This window comes from Martes martes (genome assembly GCF_963455335.1).
Source record: "Martes martes genome assembly, chromosome: 2".
In the NCBI taxonomy this organism is placed as follows: Eukaryota; Metazoa; Chordata; class Mammalia; order Carnivora; family Mustelidae; genus Martes; species Martes martes.
Window position 1 is genome coordinate 174,301,851 of NC_137889.1, and position 21,760 is coordinate 174,323,610.

Here is a 21,760-nt window from a genome sequence, read left to right on the forward strand (position 1 = left end):
TATCAGGGTTTCAACTAAAGACTCCCCCTTGATTTTGCCCACATCTAACCTCCAAATTTAAGTATCATCAAAACACATCCCTTTGGATATCCCACAATTCCTACTTCTTATTGTATTGACCCTCCTTCTCTATTTCCTTATCTTTTAATAGATTTTTCCCAATCAGTTTTAAGACTAAGGGAGAGTTCCTCAAAATGTGTTTCATCTATACCAGAACACCCTAACAAGTTCATTAAGAATGTAGATTCCTAGTCCTAAATGAAGAAAATCTTCATGAGTAACTCAGGAAATTATAGTTTTAATGAGATACCTGAGATCTTAAAAACATTAAAATTTAAAATTACTCCTTGAGAAACTCCTTTCATGTTAATCCATTTGTTTCCTGTCCTATATTGCTATGTCCTATGGTATGACCTTTGTAACCTCCTTTCCTGCTATTCTCCCCTACACTCTTCCTTTAACCCTCCTGACTCGCTTGCCATGAGGATCTCTGCTGTGACTGTTCCCTCTGCCTGGAACACTTTTTCCCTAGATCCTCACAAGGCTGACTCCTTCATTTCCTCCACGTCTTTTTTCAGTGAAGGCCAACCTAACCAATCTATTCAAAGTTGGAATCCATCCACCAACCTTAACTCACTACCTTCTTGTTATATTTCCCATAGTACTTACTACATAACAAATTCTGTATTTGTTAATGTATTGTGTTTGGTCTCTTGCCTCACTAAAATGTAAGGACCTCCAGAGCTGGGCTTTTTCTATTCTATTCACTGATGCATCCCACGTACTGGGAATAGTACTTATAGGAGCTCAAGGGATACAGCTCACCTGAGTTTACGTTTTACTTAGAAATAATCTGTGATTCCTCCCTTCCCATTTTCACTGCTCCACTCCAAAACTACTCCTGGCCTTTGTCATTACTAGACTTTTTCCTTTTTTTTTTTTTTTTTCCCTTAATGACAGAGTCTATCTACAGTGCCATTCTAACCAAAACATCCAACATGCTTCCAGAAAGTATCTTTCTAAGATACTTCTTTGGGGATGTCATTCCCCTATGATGATTTGGCTCCTAACTGGGCCTGTTAGATACTATGCACTGGCATCATGCTTGAATGAGAAATGGATTAGACAAACTCTAAGATCTTCAAATACTTGATTCTATATCCAAATGACTCATCTTGGCATTTGAAATGGCCTGTAATCTAGCAGGAATCTACCTATCCAAATTTATATTCTACTCCTTCCAAGTTTCCCTCTGCTCCTGGCCAATTTCCTTAAGATCTCTCAAATAAACCATGTTAACATTCACCATTTTTTTCAATTGGTTACTCTCTACCTTCAATACCCTCCCAACTACTGAAAAAAAAAAAAAAGAAGAAGAAGAAGAGAAAAAAAAAGACAATATCCTTTGGATATTCTGTGCTACTCACACCTGAAGACCAGAGCCATCTAGCATTATCTGAGCCCCAGACCTACTGATTTAGAATCTGTACCTAACAAGATCCCCAGAAAAGTCCTGTGCACCTTAAAGTCTGGGAAGTACTCATTCCAAATTATTTCTCAGTGAAGCGTTCCCTGAGCAGGCCTCATGTTCTACGTCCGGACCTCCAGTGGGATCTATGTCACCCATAGCAAGCACAATGTTCTATTAATAATATCCTCTCCTAGATTATTTATTCCTTATTTCATGTAAGTTCTTTAGCCCCTATTTGGATGTAAATAACTTGCACACAGGACAGCCACGCATCTGGCCAATTCGGCTGCAGGGAACAGAAACCCATTCAAGTCACTTCAAGGGAAAAAAGAGCTTATTCTAACAGTACTTGGGAACAGGGACTAGCAAACTCAGGGAGGGAGGGTTTCCAAGGTCGGGCGACCCCTTCTCAGCATCTGTGTCTCTGCCCCATTCTCTCCATCTAATCCATTCTCTCCCCTATTTTTCTCTCTTCACCATAGTTCCTGCTTCCTAATGTCAGCAATCACGTGACCCATCAGAGCCGGCTCCTCTCTTCTCTACTACCCTGTTCACCTCTGCCCCTTTCTGTTTCAATTTTCCCCCACTCTAAGCTTAACTCTTTCCACAAAGACAGAGGATCGCCACAGAGAAGCTTTTTGAGCCAAACCACAAGGTTACAAGTGTCTGTGCCACTATGGAGTGTCTGCCCCTGAGTCATGAGCCCTTCCTACTGCCTAATCAGCTGAGCCAAAGGGGTTGCAGTTCAGAACAAGGCCCTGCAGGCAGCAGGAGCTGTCCAAGGAGAATATTCCGTAAGAAAGAAAAGTGTGGGCGGGATGGGCAGTGAGCCACATCTCCAGCTCACAAAGTCATTACTTACGTTGTCTTCACCGTAGTCCTGAGCAAAATACTGAGCACATAATAAACTGAAACCAACCAATATGGGAGGCAAGGGTCATTCACCAAGCTCCACTATGGCCCTGGCACTGTGCTGGATGCACAGAGAATACAAAAATTAAATAAAAAGAGTCCTTATTTTCCCAGAGCGCTACATCCAAAACGTGTCACTGAACTAGCTACTTGACCTTGGGCAAGTACCTCAACCACCTGGGCCACAGTTCCTTCAACTATTAGATGAGACCACCTTCACTTACCTGCAGGAGTGTGGTAAGATTCCATAAGGCAGGTTTTCAGAAAATGTTTTGAAAAATACACAGGACAATCACAAACAATACCGTAGGCTTTTAATAGTAAAAAAGTCCTCTCCTATGTCACAGGTTTTGCATTGTTTTCTGGTCTTTTCTCTCTTCCATATTTCCTACAATATAGGATTCATCAATGACTGCTATTTGAAAAAACAATCCCAATTATTACTACTATATTTTCATCACCTATATGGCTTACTCAGGTAGTGATTAGGAATAGTCTACCCATTTCACTCAGAGGTATAAAACAAAAAAGAATGAACTGTTTACTGTGTACGTTTCAAAAATAACACTATCATTTATTCACCTTGTACCTAAAACTGTAATGTCTTATATACGTTTTTCATTACAGTACAAAGAAAAAGTATGTACTAAATTCCTGTGTAGGCCACAGGTCAGTTGTGACTTGTGGAGACACCTACTCACAGCAGTTTCATTTAGTCGCTGTAATCAGTAAACCATAGATATTAGAACTCAATGCCCCCATATTTTTACATCAAGACTCTAAGGAGGAAAAACAATAAAATGGCCTGTCGCAAGCCTAGGAGTTCTATTCTCCTAACTGCTATATCTTTTTACTAAAACCACTTTCCCACCTGCCTCACATTAAAGGATGGGGTGAGGGGAGGGGGCAGACCAGGGATGATGGCAAGATAGGCTCTTTCTCGAAAACATGTTATTCCACTCTGCAGGATTCAAGTGCTGGTTTGTGGGACAGAAAAACAAGAAAACAAATATCTAGATATGTACAATCTTGGCTTTGCCATAAGCAAAATCAAGAAATAATTTCCGAGTGACCATCACTTGCCAGCAAGAATGCTGAGGGCTCCTCAGAGCAGCCGAAGAGGGTCCCTCGGCCCTCCCAAAGCTTACTTACTACACCCTCGGACATCTGTTGCTCAGCGCTGACAGGTGTAGCCATTCAACAGCTGGCCCTGGGTGGAGCAAAGGAGACAGCTTCCACCTTGCTAAAAAGTCAGCTCAGCTGGCCAAAGTGAGGATCTCAGGTAAAAGGAAAAACAAAAACACAAAAAACCGAAATCTCCGATGGAAGCTGGGTGAGACTCTACTGCAGGGAGAATTGCAGAGACTGTAATGCACAGAACCCGCTGAGCACCCAGCCCCAATTAAGGCTCCTCACGCTCTAAGAGGCAAGGGACTGTGGATCAAAGGCTCCAGCATCTGGGAAAGATACTCCGCTCCTCTGGGAGCCGTGGTGTGGGGGCTGTAAAGAGGTGGGTGCTGGTGGCGGGGGAGGCGGACTGGGGATCTGTTCACTAGGGTGAAGAAGCCGAGCGGAGACCCGCAGGCTTGTGCGCCAGTGGGAAAGGCGGTGGGCAGGACGAGAGCGCTCAATGGTCACGCTGCGGTGTAAAGCAAGCCTTGGGGCTCCGGCCGAGGATATCAATTCCGGGGATCTAGAGCCGGAAAGGGGTCTGCCAGTGCACTGGAGGCGACGCAGAGAGAAGGGTCCGCCGCGGACCAGGCGCGACCGCCAGACTTACCTAGGGGAAGAGATGGGACCGCACATCTTTTCCCTAAAACACACACGGCCCGACCCCAAGCTGGCCCCGGGCCACCCCCGTGCGCGCTGCGCGCACAGCCCCGCGCTGCGGCGGCCACTCACCCTCCGCGCGGGAGCGGATTTCCGACACTGTCCTCCGCATGGTGGGCATCGCGGCGACCGCCGCAGGTGGAGCCTCAGCCGGGACTCTGCACCTGTCACGGCGCCGCGCAGGCTGGAGACCTGGCTGCGCCGCGCCGAGTGCTCAGCCGCCGCGCGGGCCCCGTCGCCCACCCAGGGCAGCGCCGCCGCTGGACGGCCCCCGCGCGCCGGGGCAGGAGGAAGAGGCTACGAAGGTGGCGGCGTCCGCAGAGCCAGGCGAGCTTCCCTGCAGCCGCGGAGGGGGCGGTCGGCGAGGGGAGGAGCTGGGGTGCCGGCGCCGGGGGAGGGGTCGCCGGGGCGCGCGCTTACTCGCTCCCGCGGCAGCGCGGCGACGGAGTCGGGAGAGGGGCGGGGAGAGACCCGGGAGAACCTCCTCTTCCCCGCCCCGCTCCGGGCCGTACCATTCCTGAAGGGGCAGGGTGGGCAGCTCCCAGCCTCCTCTTCCCGGCTGGGCCCCCTCGCTCCGCCGCGCAGCTGCGGCTCGGCCTGTCCTTCCTCAACACCACCCTGACTCTCCTAAATCTTGACCAGAGAGCAAGGGGTGCTTCGGCGCGTGCATCTCCCCCTGTCCCCTCCCACTACCCTCTGGCTTGTAATAACAATGGAATTGCCCGCGGTCTGGAAAGAGGTGTTGGGTCTGAGTCGGCCGGCGAGGGGCTAGAGGGGTTGGGACACCAAGGGTTAAGTTCCAGCCCGGGCAATGGAAAGGAAGCGCGACTTTGCCGCCTGGGTGGAATTCTAGCTTCTCCGGGCGGCCACCAGCCCCCGCCGCCTGAGCTGCACTTGCTCCCTCGTCTCGCCCACGAGCAACAGGCTCTAAGGCCGGGCTCACCCCGGAGCTAGTGCTCCTCCTGCCGCTGGTGCCTGGGTGCGTCTGGAACCCCTGCGAGTGGGCCGGTGCGTCCCGCCACTGCGTGCTCTGTAACCCGACAAAGCTCGGGAATTGCAATAAATTCAACTGTTGGGCCAGGTGGTTCAAAAATCACTTTTGGTTTGGTTTGTTTGTTTTGGGTTTTTGCTTCTACTCAAACCTGTAGGAAGTTGGGTGCAGTAGTTTTACCTGAAATATATTAGGAAATGTCCTAATATAAAAATATATAAATATAGACTAGATTTTAATTTCCTTCGTATCCTAGAGATCGTCACAACTTCATTACTTATTTTATATACCGAGGTCTATGCTAACAAGTATGGAGACAACTATGGGAGAGGTATATATACATTTGCTGGTCTTATCATCGAGTTAGGATGTGAGGTTTTATGTAGATTTTGGTGAGCTGCTGAAATGGTAAGAAAGGAATAAATGAAGTTAGAAGCAAATTGCTTCTTCCCTCATCTTGTGCTCTTGGTCCAGCACCCAGCGGAAGAGAGACCTTCCAAGGAGGCCTATCACCTGAGCTGCTTTCAGATCCTGCAGGGAGAGATCTGAGGAGGTTTGACCACAGAGATAAGTGATTATTCCCAAACCTCAAGAAAAAGTGAAATCTACTGGTAGCATCTTATCTCCATTTGTGGTATTTCCTTTGCCTCCTGCAGGTAACATTTGCTAATCAGGGCCCTGCCCTACAGGAATACTCTCGCCAGGCGATCAATGCATATTTATGAAGAGCCCACTCCACTTGGCTCTGAGTCTGAGGCTGGGATTAGAACAAAGAAAATGTATTTCCAGGATTCGTGGAACATCAGCAAGGGTAGAGCAGGGCTCAAGATAACTGTGTTCTAGTGATGGTCATGATTTGCAAGTTATGTTCTTATAAAAAAACAAGAAATGAGCATGCAGTCTTCTTAGGACAGTTGTCACGGGCCATTTTTATTTCTTCCAGGTCCAGGACCTCCTGTATAAAGCAGGCATCCTCTGACTTGATAAATATGAGTCTGGAACAAAATTAAAGGGGTAAGTACAACATGGAGATAGTAAACAACGACAGCAATAACAACAACAGAAAAACAGCTTTAAAAGTTAGTGAACAGAAACTAGAGATAAGCTGAGCTTTTATGACTAACATTTTAGGTGTAATTTTATGCAAAGCCCATGCCAATTTTTACATAAAACCAGTGCAGCGCAGCATGCCAGTATTCGATTTATGAACAGTCATTCCTAACAAGCCCTCAAATGAAGTTCGGTTCTGCTTATTTATAAATAATAATTAACTAAAGGGAGTTCCAGAGATTACCTCTGTTTTCCAGACAGGAATCCAGTTTATATGTTTCTCTGTGTTTGTGTGTCCCATTAACAGCCCATCAGTGAAATTGACAACAATGGGCTGCTTGTACAGGAAATGACAACTGCCTTTCACACAGAGAAGAGCATTGCATGATATAAACTGTGTTTTGCTCTGTGTTGACTCCCAGATTATTCTATCACTATATCTATAATGGTAAGAGTATCCCGACAAACTCATTTCTGAAAAACCACTCATTCCTGATTGCTAGAAATCACACACATTTTTATGGGGTCAGAAACCTGATTGACAAAGAATATTGCACTAATCTACATCGGCTTGATTTCAAAGCCATCTCAGATAATTTCATCTTCCGTTAGTGAGCAAAGTGCAGTGTGCCAGCCTCTGGCAGGGGACTCTGGTTCTAGCACCATGACCTTGTCACAGAATCTGTAGTACAATTCAGATGTCAGCAAGATCATTTCAAAGATTTCAGGTCCTATGACTACACTACTGGTAGATTTAGAAGGAAGAGGATTATTCAAGGACAGCTTCTCCAAGGACCAGGCTTTATCATCCTCCACAAGATATACATTAAATGCATAAAATGTGTGAGGTGCCAAGCCAGAGTGCTAGGTGACAAAGACACCTAAATCACATGTGAGAGCTATGTAGCAAATGTAACCAGCAATGTAATGTAACAAAGTGGCTGATACTTAATGTCCAGTAGCCTACAGACATTGAGAAAAGGAGAGAGTCCAAGAGCTGAGGTGATCAACGTGATTGAACTGGGTCTTAAAGTCTTAAAGTTTACAGTCTTGAAGGCTGTAGAAATGAAACAGAGACATTATTTCAGGTAGGAATGCTTAGCATATAGTAAATACTCAACAGTGATTGTTTAGTGAATATTTAAGGGAAACAATGATTGAAAAACCTATATCCTTGGGAGGAACAGAGAGATCAGTTTGACTATAACAAAGCTTCTCCTTGGAAATCTGTACACTTTAAATGGGTGACTTATATGCTATGTGAATTAGAGCTAAATAAAGATGTTAAAAATATGCTTTGCCATTGTCAGCCAAAAAATTACCAAGTCCAGAAATTCAAAAAGAGATGTTAGAGGATATTCCTACCTTGGTGGGTTTTCACTTACCTGATGTTGACTGAGTTGGTTGTTGTTTGGGGCCACCAAGGATTAAGACTTTGGTCTCCTTTGGGAGGAACTCATCGTCATATAGGTGAGAGAGGAATGCTGATTTGCTGATTTATATTACAGCCAAAAATGCTTTGTGAACTTGTGGCCTGAAGGTGTTCTCATGCCTGAGGACCCGGCATCCAGTTAGGACTGAGGTGTGGAAAACCTATTTCCACACTCCCATAAATTACAGATGCTGAATAGTGCTGGCCACTATACTCTAAATTCTTCTGCAGATGCACAAAATAACTGGATACATTAATGTTAAATTATAGATAATTACAATTTTAGTTGAAAATTGTGGTTAAAATATGGCATAATATTCTATCAAATTGCAAAGCTACCTGGTTATTGTAAGAAAAGATGCTTATTACCTTTGGTGCATAGTTGGTATTACACTGATTCAGCAGATAGGGTAGGGTTAACATATTATATTATTAGATTTATAAGGTGTATTTCCCAAGTCTTCCCATCTTAATCGCTCTCTTTCTGTCACCATCCCTTACATGCACATCCCTCCAATAAACCAGAAAATTCTTTAGGCTCTGTTTCCAAAATATATCTTAATTCTATCCACTTCCCTTCATCTTTGTCACTCTTATATACCATGATCTCTCACCTATAATAACCTCCTCACAGGATCTGTCTGCTTTTATTATTGTCACCCATTGAAATTCTAGGTGCCATGGTTATTTTCAAACACAAATCGGTTTGTTATTTCTCAAGACTCTTCAGTGGTTTCCTATGGCACTTGGAATGAAACTCAAGCCCTTTATGATTTTCTCCTTGCTTTCCTCTCAGATTCATGTTCTGTCCCCTCATTTGGTCACCGGGCTGGTATTATCCCGTACCCAACCCCAACTTAGATTGCCCCGTTTCCCGGAGTGCTGGCCCCCACCGCATTGTTTTATTCCATCCTTCTCCTAGCACTTATCTCTATCTAAGGTTTTCTTATTTGCTTGTTTACATGTTTGTGAGAAATAGGTCTTGCTATGTTTGTCTCAATTCCAATTAGTGTCTGTCTTATGGCACAGTATCAATACATATTTGTAGAATGAATGAATGAATTGAAAATTGTGTGTACTGCGAATGATCTGGTTCCCTAAGATTGGACAGTGGACATCAGTAGAAGAATAGGTAGCATTCTGTTTGGGTGATAACATGTTATGCCCCTCATCAACATGTATACTGGAATATATTACTTTGTCAGAATTATTTATATGAAATAATTCAGAGCGTATTTGTCATGAAGTACTTGAGATCAGAAAAATCCTATGAATACCATATTGGCTTTTGTCAAAATTAAGTGATGAAATTTTAAAAACAAACTGATTTCAACTAAAAGCTCTAAACCCATTGTTATTGAATAATTCAGGCACTTATTCTTACTCAATGATAAAATCAATACTTTCTCTCATGCCTATGATTCATTTCTCATGACTGTATCATCATTTTCTGTTCCAACACCTTAGCAAGGTTTTAATTCAAAATTATAATGTCTTTAAACATTATTATCGTCTTCATATACTTGGAATCTCCAACAAAAAAGTACAATGATATTTTCTTCACTGTAATTGAAAACACTCTACTCTTGTTTAAATGAAACTAGAATTTTTAAATGTGGATTTATATTATATGAAAGGACCTTTAAAAAAATTTTTAAAGATTTTATTTATTTGCCAGAGATCACAAGTAGGCAGAGAGGTGGGGGGGGGGGCGGAGTGTGGTGGGAAGCAGGCTCCCTGCTGAGCAGAGAGCCCAGTGTGGGGCTCGATCCCAGGACCCCGAGACCGTGACCTGAGCTGAAGGCAGAGACTCAACCCACTGAGCCATCCAGGCGCCCCTGAAAGGACTTCTAATAGAAAATTTAAAAACTATCATCCAGTCTGTCTAAAATAACATTCAGTTCACAGTCAATCTTTTAGGAAAAATGTTACTGAATATGTTACTCAGAATGCAAATGAACAGTTAAGGGAAAACAGTCTTAGGGTTGAGATCTAATATTCATACCTCTAGCTCAAACTGATAAGAGACTAATTAAATGATAAGATTTTTACTTTAAAAGATTCTTTCATATCATAGCCAGGAATTATAAATTAGTACCTAATCAGAAGTACCATTCCCCCCCCCCAAAATTAACAAACAGCATTCTAGCAGTACTGATCCTCTGTAAAATATTATTGTAATATGCTCTGTGAACTTAATGGGTAATAAATATCTTTAGCATGGTATTGTCATGGATTTTGAGATTTTAAAAAGCAGCTTTATTGAGATATAATTGACATACAATAAACTTCATCTGCTTAAAGTATAGAATTTGAGAAGTTTGGACATAGGTATCCCCTCTGAAGCCATCACCACATTTAAGATAATGAACATATATCTATCACTTCCAAAACTTTCCTCTTGCCCCTTGGTATGATTGTTCTATATCACTTGAGATACCTTTTCTCCATGCATGCAATACAATTTATTGAGTGCCCACCAGGTTCTAGACACTGAGCTGGGTATTGGAGATTGAGTTAAAACAAATAGGTTCCAGGCCCTTCCAGAACTCATGACATTGATCAAATAATGATGTAAATAAATATAAAATCAGAACTATATAGCACACTCTAAGGAAAGATAGTCTACACCTGCATATAATGATTGTACTACAAAGTATTTCTGGGTTTTCACGTTATATCTAGAACTCGTTAAATTTGTTTATCTGTGTTTTTGTCATAGATCTAAAGATGTACAAAAATTGTGTTTCTACTGGATGCTATGGTTTTTATCTTGAAAAAAGTACAATGTTTGTTATATGGAAAAGATAGCCAGTGAAGGAAAGAAATTTTTTTATAATTCATTTATTTGGTGTTGCCCAGAAGGCCAATATTGGAAACAAAAAGAAACATCCAAGGAAATCTCAATTTTTTTCTTGCCATGTTAATTAGATGCTGTTTCAGGAAGGAAAGATGGCAATACTGTGGGAAAATATATTGAAAGAGAAGAAAATCTCAGAATTTTCATTAAAAATTGAGTATAACAGTAAATGAGATGAATAATTATACTTACCAATATAATTTTATAATTCCATGACTTTTAATTGGGAAAGAATGCCAACCCTAAAAATATACTTTCCTGATGGATTGAAATAAGCTATAACTTTCAAATATGAAATATTTGCCACTTGCATTTTGGCCTCTTGGATGATATAGCCTCTGCGCAAGTTCATAATTCATTGCAGTGTTTAGCAGATTTATTGGAAAATCACAGTGGTTATTTTTTTTTCCTCTGATCCCCAAAACCAGAAACAACATCTGTTGGAAGGAGGAATTATTTATTACTGTAGTTTCTTGCCAACATTGAACTCTGAGGAAATCCACTAAATGGAGAAAGTGAACCAATCCAGGATTACATTTTAGTAATCCCCCAAAGAAAAAATGGGGGAACACTATGAAGAAAAGATACGAAGAAGGTAAGCTCACTGCAGATTCCAGGTGTGTGGGGCTGGAGACATTGGAGGTAGGAGCACAGTGAACTAGGGGCGAGTAGGAGAGCAGACGCTCGGACCTTTTGTATAGGTGGGCTTGTGTATGCCAGACTTCGAATGTGGGCTCCCCTTCCCTGCCTGTACTGTCTTGTCTCCCCCCACCATTTGATTTTTTTTTAAATATAGCCATTTTAACTTTTATTTCATTATGAATTTGAGAAAGAAAACACAGATTTTAACATTGTATTGACATTACATTAATTGTAATTCAAATTTCAAACACATTCATCATAATTTCAATGAAATGGCGTATATAAATTGTCCTTTAGTTCAGATTAATTTTAAATCAGTTTTGCAAACCATAGAACACAGAATGGAAAAGTCTAAGTGGACATTAGGTGACTCTTGGCTGCAGGCAGGTAGTTTCAGATACTTTTGTATTCTTTTTTTTTTTTTTTTTTTTAATAAACAAAATGTATTTTTATCCCCAGGGGTACAGGTCTGTGAATCGCCGGGTTTACACACTTCAGAGCACTCACCATAGCATATACCCTCCCCAATGTCCATAACCTCACTCCCCTCTCCCTCCCCCCACCCCCCAGCAACCCTCAGTTTGTTTTGTGAGATTCAGAGTCACTTATGGTTTGTCTCCCTCCCGATCCCATCTTGTTTCATTTATTCTTCTCCTACCCCCCTAAGGCCCCATGTTGCATCTCCACTTCCTCATATCAGGGAGATCATATGATAGTTTTCTTTCTCCGACTGACTTATTTCACTAAACATGATACCCTCTAGTTCCATCCACGTCGCCGCAAATGGCAAGATTTCATTTCTTTTGATGGCTACATAGTATTCCATTGTGTATATATACCACATCTTCTTTATCCATTCATCTGTTGATGGACATCTAGGTTCTTTCCATAGTTTGGCTATTGTAGACATTGCTGCTGTAAACATTCAGGTGCACGTGCCCCTTCGGATCACTACGTTTGTATCCTTAGGGTAAATACCCAGTAGTGCAATTGCTGGGTCATAGGGTAGTTCTATTTTCAACTTTTTGAGGAACCTCCATGCTGTATTCCAGAGTGGTTGCACCAGCTTGCATTCCCACCAACAGTGTAGAAGAGTTCCCCTCTCTCCGCATCCTCACCAGCATCTGTCATTTCCTGACTTGTTAATTTTAGCCATTCTGACTGGTGTGAGGTGGTATCTCATTGTGGTTTTGATTTGTATTTCCCTGATGCCGCGTGATGTGGAGCACTTTTTCATGTGTCTGTTGGCCATCTGGATGTCTTCTTTGCAGAAATGTCTGTTCATGTCTTCTGCCCATTTCTTGATTGGATTACTTGTTCTTTGGGTGTTGAGTTTGCTAAGTTCTTTATAGATTTTGGACACTAGCCCTTTATCTGATATGTCGTTTGCAAATATCTTCTCCCATTCTGTCAGTTGTCTTTTGGTTTTGTTAACTGTTTCCTTTGCTGTGTAAAAGATTTTGATCTTGATGGAATCCCAATAGTTTATTTTTGCCCTTGTTTCCCTTGCCTTTGGCGATGTTCCTAGGAAGACGTTGCTGCAGCTGAGGTCAAAGAGTTTGCTCCCTGTGTTCTCCTCAAGAATTTTGATGGATTCCTTTCTCACATTGAGGTCCTTCATCCATTTTGAGTCTATTTTCATGTGTGGTGTAAGGAAATGGTCCAATTTCATTTTTCTGCATGTGGCCGTCCAATTTTCCCAACACCATTTGTTGAAGAGGCTGTCTTTTTTCCATTGAACATTCTTTCCTGCTTTGTCAAAGATTAGTTGACCACAGAGTTGAGGGTCTATTTCTGGGCTCTCTATTCTGTTCCATTGATCTGTGTGTCTGTTTTTGTGCCAGTACCATACAGTCTTGATGATGACAGCTTTGTAATAGAGCTTGAAGTCCGGAATTATGATGCCACCAACTTTGGCTTTCTTTTTCAATATTCCTTTGGCTATTCGAGGTCTTTTCTGGTTCCATATAAATTTTAGGATTATTTGTTCCATTTCTTTGAAAAAAAATGGGTGGGATTTTGATAGGGATTGCATTAAATGTGTAGATTGCTTTAGGTAGCATAGACATTTTCACAATATTTGTTTTTCCAATCCAGGAGCATGGAACATTTTTCCATTTCTTTGTGTCTTCCTCAATTTCTTTCATGAGTACTTTATAATTTTCTGAGTATAGATTCTTAGCCTCTTTGGTTAGGTTTATTCCTAGGTATCTTATAGTTTTGGGTGCAATTTTAAATGGGATTGACTCCTTAATTTCTCTTTCTTCTGTCTTGTTGTTGGTGTCAAGAAATGCAACTGATTTCTGTGCATTGATTTTATATCCTGACACTTTACTAAATTCCTGTACAAGTTCTAGCAGATTTGGAGTGGAGTCTTTTGGGTTTTCCACATATAGTATCACATCATCTGCGAAGAGTGATAGTTTGACTTCTTCTTTGCCGATTTGGATGCCTTTAATTTCTTTTTGTTGTCTGATTGCTGAGGCTAGGACTTCTAGTACTATGTTGAACAGCAGTGGTGATAATGGACATCCCTGCCATGTTCCTGACCTTAGCAGAAAAGCTTTCAGTTTTTCTCCATTGAGAATGATATTTGCGGTGGGTTTTTCATAGATGGCTTTGATGGTATTGAGGTACGCGCCCTCTATCCCTACACTTTGAAGAGTTTTGATCAGGAAGGGATGCTGTACTTTGTCAAATGCTTTTTCAGCATCTATTGAGAGTATCATATGGTTCTTGTTCTTTCTTTTATTAATGTATTGTATCACATTGATTGATTTGCGGATGTTGAGCCAACTTTGCAGCCCTGGAATAAATCCCACTTGGTCGTGGTGAATAATCCTTTTAATGTACTGTTGGATCCTATTGGCTAGTATTTTGGTGAGAATTTTTGCATCTGTGTTCATTTAGGATTTTGGTCTGTAATTCTCTTTTTTGATGGAATCCTTGTCTGGTTTTGAGATCATGGTGATGCTGGCCTCATAAAATGTTTGGAAGTTTTCCTTCCATTTCTATTTTTTGGAACAGTTTCAGGAGAACAGGAATTAGTTCTTCTTTAAATGTTTGGTAGAATTCCCCTGGGAAGCTCTCTGGCCCTGGGCTTTTGTTTGTTTGGAGATTTTTGATGACTGTTTCAATCTCCTTACTGGTTACGGGTCTGTTCAGGTTTTCTATTTCTTCCCGGTTCAGTTGTGGTAGTTTATATGTCTCTAGGAATGCATCTATTTCTTCCAGATTGTCAAATTTGTTGGCGTAGAGTTGTTCATAGTATGTTCTTATAATTGTTTGTATTTCTTTGGTGTTAGTTGTTATCTCTCCTCTTTCATTCATGATTTTATTTATTTGGGTCCTTTCTCTTTTCTTTTTGATAAGTCTGGCCAGGGGTTTATCAATCTTATTAATTCTTTCAAAGAACCAGCTCCTAGTTTCGTTGATTTGTTCTATTGTTTTTTTGGTTTCTATTTCATTGATTTCTGCTCTGATCTTTATGATTTCTCCTGCTGGGTTTAGGCTTTCTTTCTTGTTCTTTCTCCAGCTCCTTTAGGTGTAGGGTTAGGTTGTGTATTTGAGACCTTTCTTGTTTCTTGAGAAAGGCTTGTACCGCTATATATTTTCCTCTCAGGACTGCCTTTGCTGTGTCCCACAGATTTTGAACCATTGTGTTTTCATTATCATTTGTTTCCATGATTTTTTTCAATTCTTCTTTAATTTCCTGGTTGACCCATTCATTCTTTAGAAGGATGCTGTTTAGTCTCCATGTATTTGTGTTCTTTTCAAATTTCCTCTTGTGATTGAGTTCTAGCTTCAGAGCATTGTGGTCTGAAAATATGCAGGGAATGATCCCAATCTTTTGATACCGGTTGAGACCTGACTTATGACCCAGGATGTGATCTATTCTGGAGAATGTTTCCTGTGCACTAGAGAAGAATGTGTATTCTCTTGCTTTGGGATGAAATGTTCTGAATATATCTGTGATGTCCATCTGGTCCAGTGTGTCATTTAAGGCCTTTATTTCCTTGTTGATCTTTTGCTTGGATGATCTGTCCATTTCAGTGAGGGGAGTGTTAAAGTCCCCTACTATTATTGTATTATTGTTGATGTGTTTCTTTGATTTTGTTATTAATTGGTTTTATATAGTTGGCTGCTCCCACGTTAGGGGCATAGATATTTGAATTTGTTAGATCTTCTTGTTGGACAGACCCTTTGAGCATGATATTGTGTCCTTCCTCATCTCTTATTATAGTCTTTGGCTTAAAATCTTGTTGATCTGATATAAGGATTGCCACCCCAGCTTTCTTCTGATGTCCATTAGCATGGTACATTGTTTTCCACCCCCTCACTTTAAATCTGGAGGTGTCTTCGGGTCTAAAATGAGTTTCTTGTAGGCAGCATATGGATGGGTTTTGTTTTTTTATCCATTCTGATACCCTGTGTCTTTTGATTGGGGCATTTAGCCCATTAACATTCAGGGTAACTATTGAGAGATATGAATTTAGTGCCATTAAATTGCTTGTAAGGTGACTGTTACTGTATATTGTCTCTGTTCCTTTCTGATCTACTACTTTTAGGGTCTCTCTTTGCTTAGAGGACCCCTTTCAGTATTTCCTGTAGAGCTGGTTTGGTGTTTGCAAATTCTTTCAGTTTTTGTTTGTCCTGGAAGCTTTTTTTTTTTTTTTTTTTTTAAGATTTTATTTATTTATCTACAGACAGAGATCACAAGTAGGCAGAGAGGCAGGCAGAGGGGTGGGGTGAAGCAGGCTCCCCACTGAGCAGAGAGCCCGATATGGGGCTCGATCCCAGGACCCTGAGATCATGACCTGAGCTGAAGGCAGAGGCTTTAACCCACTGAGCCACCCAGGCGCCCCTGTCCTGGAAGCTTTTTATCTCTCCTTCTATTTTCAATGATAGTCTAGCTGGATATTATATTCTTGGCTGCATGTTTTTCTCGTTTAGTGCTCTGAATATATCATGCCAGTTCTTTCTGGCCTGCCAGGTCTCCATGGATAAATCCACTGCCAATCTAATATTTTTACCATTGTATGTTACAGACTTCTTTTCCCGGGCTGCTTTCAGGATTTTCTCTTTGTCGCTAAGACTTGTAAATTTTACTATTAGGTGATGGGGTGTGGACCTATTCTTCTTGATTTTGAGGGGGGTTCTCTGCACCTCCTGGATTTTGATGCTTGTTTCCTTTGCCATATTAGGGAAATTCTCTCCAATAATTCTCTCCAATATACCTTCTGCTCGCCTCTCTCTTTCTTCTTCTTCTGGAATCCCAATTATTCTAATGTTGTTTCGTCTTATGGTGTCACTTATCTCTCGAATTCTCCCCTCATGGTCCAGTAGCTGTTTGTCCCTCTTTTCTTAAGCTTCTTTATTCTCTGTCATTTGGTCTTCTATATCACTAATTCTTTCTTCTGCCTCATTTATCCTAGCAGTAAGAGCCTCCATTTTTGATTGCACCTCATTAATAGCTTTTTGATTTCAACTTGGTTAGATTTTAGTTCTTTTATTTCTCCAGAAAGGGCTTTTATCTCTCCAGAGAGGGTTTCTCTAATATCTTCCATGCCTTTTTCGAGCCCAGCTAGAACCTTGAGAATCATCATTCTGAACTCTAGATCTGACATATTACCAATGTCTGTATTGGTTAGGTCCCTAGCCTTCGGTACTGCCTCTTGTTCTTTTTTTTTGTGGTGAGTTTTTCCGCCTTGTCATTTTGTCCAGATAAGAGTATATGAAGGAGCAAATAAAATACTGAAAGGGTGGCAAAGACCCCAGGAAAATGCACTTTAACCAAATCAGAAGAGACCCCAAATTGTGGGGGGGAAGAAAGGGGATAAGAAGAAGTTCAGAAAAAAAAAAGTAAAAAAGAAAACAAAGAAAAAATATAAAAAAGAAAAAAAAATATATATATTAGATAAACTAGTTAAAAAACGTTAAAAAAGAAAGGGGTAAAAGTTAAAAAAAAATTTAGCAGAAGAAAAAAAAATTAAAAAAAATTAAATTAACTGCAAGACTAAAGAATCATGGGGAGAAAGCCATGAGTTCCGTGCTTTGCTTTCTCCTCCTCTAGAATTCTGCTGCTCTCCTTGGTAGGCTAACTTGGTCTTGGCTGGATTTCTTGTTGATCTTCTGCGGGAGGGGCCTGTTGTAGTGATTCTCGAGTGTCTTTGCCCGAGGCAGAATTGCACCGCCCTTACCAGGGGCCGGGCTCACTTTCAGGAGCTTTTGTCCCTTGAACGCTTTCCGTAGAGTTCCAGAGGACAGGAATGAAAATGGCGGCCTCCCAGTCTCCGGCTGGAGGAGCCCAGAGCTTGGGGCCCCAGTCCTCAGTGTGCCCTCAGAGAAAAGAGCCCAATCACTCCCGTCTCCCTGGCCTCTGGCCGCGCTCCGAGCTCACCCAGCCTGCGACCGGTTCAAGGTAACCCCGGGCTGAGAGCTCACTCCTCGGCTCTGTCTCTGTAGCCAGCTTCCCCTGTCTAATACCTGCAAGCTCTGTGACACTCAGATACCCCCGATCCTTCCATGACCCTGCGGGACCCGGGACCACGCTGACCCCGCGTGGGCTTCCCCCCAGTTTAGCCTCTGGAGCGATATCTCCCAGTGGAGCAGACTTTTAAAAGTCCCGAGTTTGTGCTCCGTTCCTCCGCCGCTTGCCAGGAGCCGGCCCCTCCCCCCCGCGGTCTATCTTCCCGTCGCTTTGGATTCACTTCTCCGCCGGTCCTACCTTTCGGAAAGTGGTCAATTTTGTTTCTAGAATTGCTGTTCTTCTTTTCTTCGATCTCCCGTTGGATTTGTAGGTGTTTGCAATGGTTTGATAAGCTATCTAGCCAATCTCCTACCTGATGAAGTCTCAGCCGGCTACGTCTCTGCCATCTTGATTCCTCCCCCCCCATTTGATTTTACTCTGAAAACTGACCTCAACCTGCTACATTGGAACCTCTTTCCTCCTGTTCCTGCTCCCGTGCTGTTCCATCTCCACCTGGCTCTCATCCTCTCAGAAGTCAGTCAGGTACCCTCTAACTGAGGCTCCTTCAATCTGCTGCCTGCAAAGCCCTTTGGTTTTCAGTTGACAAGATTACTGACTCCTACTTAATTTTTTTCCCCATCAACTTTACAGAAAGTTAATGTATGTAAAATCAGAGGCAGCCATTTAAATGTGCAATGTGATGAGTGTGACAAATGTATACCCATGTATCTACCATCATGGTCAAGATCAGCAGGATCCCGATGCCCACTGGCTTAATCTTGCACCTACCTCTGGCTCCTCTTGGCTTCTCAATGGTTCTTGATTTACAATGAGAGTGCGGGAAGCAAAGGGAAACTTACAGTTTGGGAAATACTGAGAAATAAATTTGAATAAGTACAGGAACCAAATGAGGGGGCACTATGCAAACCAGCAAAGGTGATGGAATGCATGCGTAAAGTGAAGGGGAAGCAGCATAGACTTGGGGACATGATTGAATAGTGTTTTGAAAAGATTCTTGTGATAACAGAATGTGGAGCATCAATTAGAAGCAGAGACACCAGTTTTGGAGATGCCAAAGATCTGTTCAATTAGTAGAGGAAAAGGTGATTTTTTTTTTTTTAAGAAAAGCTTGAATATAACGAGACATTTTTAGTTACGGGACTATAGAGAGTAAAGGACATGTTTACCTGAAAAAAATAGATAATCTTCTCTGTATAGTTATAGACATAGATAACGGCTATATTTGAACTTTTTGGATATCGAGTCGATTTCTTATTGAATCAATTTCTGACATTTGAAGAGGGGAGATTGCCTTTGCTACTTTCTGTGAAAGATGCTATGTGAATGGTGTATTTGAGCATTTGTTTAATTAATGGAAGTGTTTTATTTATCTTTTAATGCTTCTTATTGATTTCAAGAGACTTGTTGCAAGAATGCTCATTAGTATTTAGAATGCTCATTAGTATTTATTAACATGTTAAAAAATGTACCTCTATATGTCGTTTAGAAAAAGGTTCAATTGCACCTAATAGAAAACCCCAAAATAGCAGTGGTTTATACAATGTTGAAGTTTACTTCTTTTTTTTTTTTTAAGATTTTATTTATTTATTTAACAGACAGATATCACAAGAAGGCAGAGAGGCAGGCAGAGAGAGAAAGAGGGAAGCAGGCTCCCCACTGAGCAGAGCCTGATGTGGGGTTCAATCTCAGGACTCTCAGATCATGACCTGAGCTGAAGGCAGAGGCTTTAACCCCCTGAGCCACCCAGGCCCCCGAGGTTGAAGTTTATTTCTTGTCACATAAAAGAAGTCTGATGATAGGCTCTCTACTGTCCTCAGATATCTGGCAACTTCCCTTTCTGTTCTGCCATGCTAACAAGTGGTTTCCATGCTCAAGGTCATCTCAGGGTCCTGGGTGGTTTCTGTTGTGCCAGCCTTGACATCCACATTGAAAATTGAGGAATGGAATAAGGATACAAAGGGACCCCAGCATGCTTTAAGCCTCCATTACTGAAATCTTACATGAAAGTTATGCTCATATCTTATTGGCTAGAACTTAGTCACATGGCCATGGCCGAACAAGAGACTGGGAAATTCAGTTTTTTATTCAGTTGGCAATGCACCTGGAAAAAACTTGGCATTCTGTTACCAATGAGGAAGGAAGAGAATGGAGTTGAGGGTAGGCAGCTAACATTCTCTGCCACACTTAAACGATGAAATCTCAGAAATCATTCTCAAGGTTGCATTATTAAAATCCTGCCATTCTTGATGGACATCACAATGAAACTATGTTTTGTTCAAATTGTGTTTTTAAGTACTTATAAGAAAGAAGAAAAAGAACTTGCTTCATTTTAGAAACAGTCTTGATGAAACAGGTTTTTAATTGCTGGGGCTTAACAGAAAATTTATTAAATGATAATTGAAAATAATATTGAATGGAGTACAGTAGAAGACAGAGAGGGAAATTAATTTAATGAGGTAATAACTTAGTTATTAAGGTGACTTCCTGGTTAAAAACAAATAGAATCGTAGAGGTGAAAAAGAGACAAAGCAATGGGTAGAATAGAAACGTAGATCTTTTTCAGTTTTTTTCTGTGTTTAAAACAGAAAAGGGAAAGATCAAAGAATTAGAGGTTTCTGAAAAGACACATTACCTAGTGTCATTTTGGAAACTTCAGTCTGTCAGCTGTATGCAGACTGTACTTTGAGGGGAAAGACTCACACCATGTTAGGAAGCTATGGTGGTCCTCTTGTCAATAGGAGTTTTCTGGGTTCTTGACGATGGCTTTGGATCCTGAAAAGACTATGTTTATTTTTTTAATTTAAAAAAATTTTTTTAAAACTTTATTTTTTTAAAATTAATACTTAACGTATCAAATATATACGTTAAAAATATAGTCCTTCCTTGAGCTTTAAAATTTAATTTGATCATTTTATTCTATTTAAAAATCTAGCACATTTTTGGAATTTTAGGGATGTGGTTGATTAATGTTTGATTCCATTCATAAACTAAAACTCCCTTAAACATTTTAAACTACACTTAATGAAACTGAATTTTATTTTCTTTCTAAGTTGCTTAGTCATTTGTGAGAACCTTTCCAGTATTTAAGTAACAATTTAATAGGATAAATGTAACCTATAAAAATAACTCATAGGTTTTCTTAAATTTTCTAAAACTGATGGATTTCAGCATAAAATCTTTGCTATAAATCAGTTTTCTAGCCCCATCAATTTAATTGGAATCACAAGCATGACATGTTTTGTAATGGGTCAGATTTTCTCAATTATTTCTAAACTTTACTAAGAAATAGGTTTGACTTACTTGACTTATAGGTTTGATTTACTTAAGCATATATGCGTGCGTGCGTGCACACACACACACACACACACACTTAATTCTCCAAGTTTAAAGCTACTAATTCTTTTGGAAACAATTATGTCATCCAAATAGTTTTGGGGTTAACATTATAAGCACTTCTGTAGGTTACATTTTAAATTAGCTGAAGCTGAATATTAACCAGAGATATTCTCTGGAACATCTGAGCTCTGGAACTACAGATGCCCTTAAAATTTGTCTTAACATCTTTAGCTGTCAGTGAGCCTCAGTCCTCCAGATTCAAGTCATCTATTACTTCATCCTTCTCTTCATGTATGGGAGTTTACACTTGGTCCATTTGATTGGTTTCAGCTAATCTATTACTGTATTGTTCTATTTTAAATTATTTTCATATTTTTTCCTGATAGTAATGTGTACCATTCTTAATCACATTGGATTGGGTTTTATTTCTCTTTCAAGGCTTTTTCTAATTGGTTCCTTTTTTTTTTTTTTTAAGATTTTATTTATTTATTTGAGAGAGAGAGAGGCAGAGATAGCAAGAGAGAGTACAAGTGGAGAGGAGAGGTTAGAAGCAGGCTCCCCGCTGAGCGAGGAGCATGGGACTCCATCCCAGGACCCTGAGATCATGACCTGAGCTGAAGGCACTTGCTTAACCAACTGAGCCACTCAGGCGCCCCTGATTGGTTCCTTTTAGGTTTAAGGCCTAAGTTTACAGTCCAGGGACCTTGAATGAGGGTGGTGCAATTAGAATGGAAGCAAAGGGAGAA

General features: G+C 41.0%; 1 protein-coding gene across 1 annotated transcript in view; it reads right to left on the bottom strand.

Moving 5' to 3' along the window:
* ATP8A1 (ATPase phospholipid transporting 8A1) overlaps nt 1-4,552 on the bottom strand; it is a 227,811-nt gene extending 223,259 nt beyond the window's left edge. Inside the window, exon 1 of the mRNA XM_080797542.1 lies at nt 4,286-4,552. Within this exon, the coding sequence (XP_080653668.1) occupies nt 4,286-4,334 (49 nt within the window). The 5' untranslated portion in view covers nt 4,335-4,552. The remainder of the gene's footprint in view (nt 1-4,285) is intronic.
* Between the last annotated feature and the right edge of the window lie 17,208 nt (nt 4,553-21,760).